The sequence below is a fragment of the Coturnix japonica genome, unplaced genomic scaffold, assembly GCF_054131305.1.
Source record: "Coturnix japonica strain WE unplaced genomic scaffold, WE-NBRP24 Scf050, whole genome shotgun sequence".
NCBI classification, from domain to species: Eukaryota; Metazoa; Chordata; class Aves; order Galliformes; family Phasianidae; genus Coturnix; species Coturnix japonica.
The window spans coordinates 2,248,033-2,254,032 of record NW_028188953.1 but is presented as its reverse complement, the minus strand read 5'-3'; the positions used below and the strand labels follow the sequence as shown (position 1 = coordinate 2,254,032).

The following is a 6,000-nucleotide window of genomic DNA, read 5'->3' as shown; positions in this document are numbered from 1 at the left end:
GGGATATGGGGTCATAGGGGCTCTTATAGGGTTATATGGGGGGATATGGGTTATATGGGGTTATAGGGTTATATGGGGGGGCCGGATGGACTGAGGGGGATCATGGGGGCTGTGGTGAGTGGTTATGGGGTGGGATATGGGGTTATAGGGTTATAGGGTTATATGGGGTTATATGGGGGGATATGGGGTTATAGGGTTATATGGGGTTATATGGGGTTATATAGGGGGGATATGGGGTTATATGGGGGGATATGGGGTTATATGGGGGGATATGGGGTTATAGGGGGGGATATGGGGTTATAGGGGGTTATATGGGGTTATAGGGTGGGATATGGGGTTATATGGGGGGAATATGGGGTTATATGGGGGGATATGGGGTTATATGGGGGGATATGGGGTTATATGGGGTTATAGGGGGGGATATGGGGTTATATGGGGTTATAGGGGGTTATAGGGGGTTATAGGGGGGATATGGGGTTATATGGGGGGATATGGGGTTATATGGGGTTATAGGGTTATATGGGGGCCCAGATGGACTAAGGGGGATCATGGGGGCTGTGGTGAGTAGTTATGGGGTGGGATATGGGGTTATATGGGGTTATGTGGGGGAATATGGGGTTATATGGGGGAATATGGGGTTATATGGGGTGTTATAGGGTTATATGGGGGGATATGGGGTTCTATGGGCTGTTATAGTGTTATATAGGGGATATGTGGGTCTATGGGGTCTCTGCTATGGGGTGTGTGTCCCTATAGGGTGCTCAGGGCCGGCCGGGCCTTACGGGACCCCCAGGACCCCCGGGACCCTCGGGACCCCCAGGACTGCCCGGACTGCGAGGGGACAGCGGGGCCAAGGGGGAGAAGGTGAATGGGGACCCTATTAACCCCATTGGGACCCTATTAACCCCACTGGGATCCTATTAACCCCATTGGGACCCTATTAACCCCATTGGGACCCTATTAACCCCTTTGGGACCCTATTAACCCCATTGGGACCCTATTACCCCCATTACGGCCCTATTACCCCCATTACAGCCCTATTACCCCATTGGGACCCTATTAACCCCATTGTGACCCTATTACCCCCATTACAGCCCTATTACCCCCATTACGACCCTATTACCCCCATTACAGCCCTATTACCCCCATTACGACCCTATTAACCCCATTATGACCCTATTACCCCCATTACAGCCCTATTAACCCCATTGTGACCCTATTACCCCCATTACAGCCCTATTACCCCCATTACGACCCTATTAACCCCATTGTGACCCTATTACCCCCATTACAGCCCTATTACCCCCATTACAGCCCTATTACCCCCATTACGACCCTATTAACCCCATTATGACCCTATTAACCCCATTACAGCCCTATTAACCCCATTACAGCCCTATTAACCCCATTGTGACCCTATTACCCCCATTACAACCCTATTACCCCCATTGTGACCCTATTAACCCCATTACAGCCCTATTAACCCCATTGTGACCCTATTACCCCCATTACAGCCCTATTAACCCCATTGTGACCCTATTACCCCCATTACAGCCCTATTACCCCCATTACAGCCCTATTACCCCCATTACAGCCCTATTAACCCCATTGTGACCCTATTACCCCCATTATGACCCTATTACCCCCATTACAGCCCTATTAACCCCATTGTGACCCTATTACCCCCATTACAGCCCTATTAACCCCATTGTGACCCTATTACCCCCATTACAGCCCTATTAACCCCATTGTGACCCTATTACCCCCATTACAGCCCTATTACCCCCATTACAACCCTATTACCCCCATTGTGACCCTATTAACCCCATTACAGCCCTATTAACCCCATTACAGCCCTATTAACCCCATTGTGACCCTATTACCCCCATTACAACCCTATTACCCCCATTGTGACCCTATTAACCCCATTACAGCCCTATTAGCCCCATTGTGACCCTATTACCCCCATTACAACCCTATTACCCCCATTGTGACCCTATTACCCCATTACAGCCCTATTACCCCCATTACAGCCCTATTAACCCCATTGTGACCCTATTAACCCCATTACAGCCCTATTACCCCCATTACAGCCCTATTAACCCCATTGTGACCCTATTACCCCCATTACAGCCCTATTACCCCCATTACAGCCCTATTAACCCCATTGTGACCCTATTACCCCCATTACAGCCCTATTAACCCCATTGTGACCCTATTACCCCTATTACAGCCCTATTAACCCTATTGTGACCCTATTACCCCCATTACAGCCCTATTAACCCCATTGTGGCCCTATTACCCCCATTACAGCCCTATTACCCCCATTACGACCCTATTACCCCCATTACAGCCCTATTAACCCCATTACAGCCCTATTACCCCCATTACAGCCCTATTAACCCCATTGTGACCCTATTACCCCCATTACAGCCCTATTAACCCCATTATGACCCTATTAACCCCATTGTGACCCTATTAACCCCATTACAGCCCTATTACCCCCATTACAGCCCTATTAACCCCATTGTGACCCTATTAACCCCATTACGACCCTATTACCCCCATTACAGCCCTATTAACCCCATTATGACCCTATTAACCCCATTGCGACCCTATTACCCCCATTACAGCCCTATTACCCCCATTATGACCCTATTACCCCCATTACAGCCCTATTACCCCCATTATGACCCTATTACCCCCATTACAGCCCTATTAACCCCATTATGACCCTATTACCCCCATTACAGCCCTATTAACCCCATTATGACCCTATTACCCCCATTACAGCCCTATTAACCCCATTGTGACCCTATTACCCCCATTACAGCCCTACTAACCCCATTGTGACCCTATTACCCCCATTACGACCCTATTACCCCCATTACAACCCTATTACCCCCATTACAGCCCTATTACCCCCATTGTGACCCTATTACCCCCATTACGACCCTATTACCCCCATTACAGCCCTATTAACCCCATTGTGACCCTATTACCCCCATTACGGCCCTATTACCCCCATTACAGCCCTATTACCCCCATTACGACCCTATTACCCCCATTACGACCCTATTAACCCCATTGTGACCCTATTACCCCCATTACAGCCCTATTACCCCCATTACAGCCCTATTAACCCCATTGTGACCCTATTACCCCCATTACAGCCCTATTACCCCCATTATGACCCTATTACCCCCATTACAGCCCTATTAACTCCATTACGACCCTATTACCCCCATTACAGCCCTATTACCCCCATTACAACCCTATTACCCCCATTATGACCCTATTACCCCCATTACGACCCTATTACCCCCATTGTGACCCTATTAACCCTACTGTGACCCTATTAACCCCATTGGGACCCTATTAACACCATTGTGACCCTATTAACCCCATTGGGACCCTATTAACCCCATTACAACCCTATTAACCCCATTACAGCCCTATTACCCCCATTACAGCCCTATTAACCCTATTGTGACCCTATTACCCCCATTACGGCCCTATTACCCCCATTACAGCCCTATTAACCCCATTATGACCCTATTACCCCCATTACAGCCCTATTAACCCTATTGTGACCCTATTAACCCCCATTGTGACCCTATTACCCCCATTACGACCCTATTACCCCCATTACGACCCTATTACCCCCATTACAGCCCTATTAACCCCATTACAGCCCTATTACCCCCATTACAGCCCTATTACCCCCATTACAGCCCTATTAACCCCATTACGGCCCTATTACCCCCATTACATCCCTATTAACCCCATTGTGACCCTATTAACCCCATTGGGACCCTATTACCCCCATTACGACCCTATTACCCCCATTACAGCCCTATTAACCCCATTGTGACCCTATTACCCCCATTACAGCCCTATTAACCCTATTGTGACCCTATTACCCCCATTACAGCCCTATTACCCCCATTACAGCCCTATTACCCCCATTACAGCCCTATTAACCCCATTACAACCCTATTAACCCCATTACAGCCCTATTACCCCCATTACAACCCTATTACCCCCATTACAACCCTATTAACCCCATTACGACCCTATTACCCCCATTACAACCCTATTACCCCCATTGTGACCCTATTAACCCCATTGTGACCCTATAACCCCCATTACAGCCCTATTAACCCCATTACAGCCCTATTACCCCCATTACAGCCCTATTACCCCCATTACAGCCCTATTAACCCCATTGTGACCCTATTAACCCCATTCTAACCCTATTAACCCCATTATGGCCCTATTAACCCCATTGTGACCCTATTACCCCCATTACAGCCCTATTACCCCCATTACGACCCTATTACCCCCATTACAGCCCTATTAACCCTATTGTGACCCTATTACCCCCATTACAGCCCTATTACCCCCATTACAGCCCTATTAACCCCATTACGACCCTATTACCCCCATTACAGCCCTATTAACCCCATTGTGACCCTATTACCCCCATTATAACCCTATTACCCCCATTACGACCCTATTACCCCCATTGTGACCCTATTACCCCCATTACAGCCCTATTACCCCCATTACAGCCCTATTAACCCCATTGTGACCCTATTAACCCCATTACGACCCTATTACCGCCATTACGACCCTATTAACCCCATTACAGCCCTATTAACCCCATTACAGCCCTATTAACCCCATTACAGCCCTATTAACCCCATTGTGACCCTATTACCCCCATTACAGCCCTATTAACCCCATTACAGCCCTATTAACCCCATTGTGACCCTATTACCCCCATTACAGCCCTATTACCCCCATTACGACCCTATTAACCCCATTGTGACCCTATTACCCCCATTACAGCCCTATTAACCCCATTACAGCCCTATTAACCCCATTACAGCCCTATTAACCCTATTGTGACCCTATTACCCCCATTACAGCCCTATTAACCCCATTACAGCCCTATTAACCCCATTGCGACCCTATTAGCCCCATTACAGCCCTATTACCCCCATTACAGCCCTATTAACCCCATTGACCCCATACTGGCCCTATATTGACCCTATACCGACCCTATAACGCCCCTATAGGGTCACCCCGGCCTTTTGGGGTTATTGGGACCCCCAGGTGAACAGGGAGAGAAGGGGCAGCGAGGCCGACCCGGACCCCCAGGATCTATGGGGCACAAAGGGGACAATGTGAGTTATGGGGTCTATGGGGTTATGGGGTTATGGGGTTATGGGGGATCTATGGGGTCTATGGGGTTATGGGGGTCTATGGGGTTGGGGGGAGGTATGGGGTCTATGGGGTTATGGGGTTCTATGGGGTCTATGGGGCTGGGGGGGGTCTATGGGGTCTATGGGGTTATGGGGGCCCTATGGGGTCTATGGGGTTATGGGGGATCTATGGGGTTATGGGGTCTATGGGGTTATGGGGTCTATGGGGTTATGGGGGGGCTATGGGGTTATGGGGTCTATGGGGTTATGGGGTCTATGGGGTTATGGGGGCTCTATGGGGTCTATGGGGTTATGGGGTCTATGGGGTTATGGGGTCTATGGGGTTATGGGGTCTATGGGACCTATGGGGTTATGGGGTTATGGGGGGGCTATGGGGTCTATGGGGTTATGGGGTCTATGGGACCTATGGGGTTATGGGGTCTATGGGGTTATGGGGTCTATGGGGTCTATGGGGTCTATGGGGTCTATGGGGTCTATGGGGTTATGGGGGTCTATGGGGTTGGGGGGAGGTATGGGGTCTATGGGGTTATGGGGTTCTATGGGGTCTATGGGGTTGGGGGGGGGCTATAGGGGTTATGGGGTTCTATGGGGTTATGGGGTCTATGGGGTTATATGGGAGCTATGGGACCCATGGGGTTATGGGGGCCCTATGGGGTTATGGGGTCTATGGGGTCTATGGGGTTATGGGGTCTATGGGGTTATGGGGTCTATGGGGTCTATGGGGTTATGGGGTCTATGGGGTTATGGGGTCTATGGGGTCTATGGGGTT

General features: G+C 49.6%; 1 protein-coding gene across 1 annotated transcript in view; it reads left to right on the top strand.

Moving 5' to 3' along the window:
- The first annotated feature begins 80 nt into the window (after nt 1–80).
- Nucleotides 81–6,000, top strand: part of COL11A2 (collagen type XI alpha 2 chain) — a 37,094-nt gene continuing 31,174 nt past the window's right edge. Inside the window, exons 1-3 of the mRNA XM_085532673.1 lie at nt 81–114; nt 757–864; nt 5,085–5,192. Coding sequence (XP_085388799.1) covers nt 103–114; nt 757–864; nt 5,085–5,192 — 228 coding nt within the window. The 5' untranslated portion in view covers nt 81–102. The remainder of the gene's footprint in view (nt 115–756; nt 865–5,084; nt 5,193–6,000) is intronic.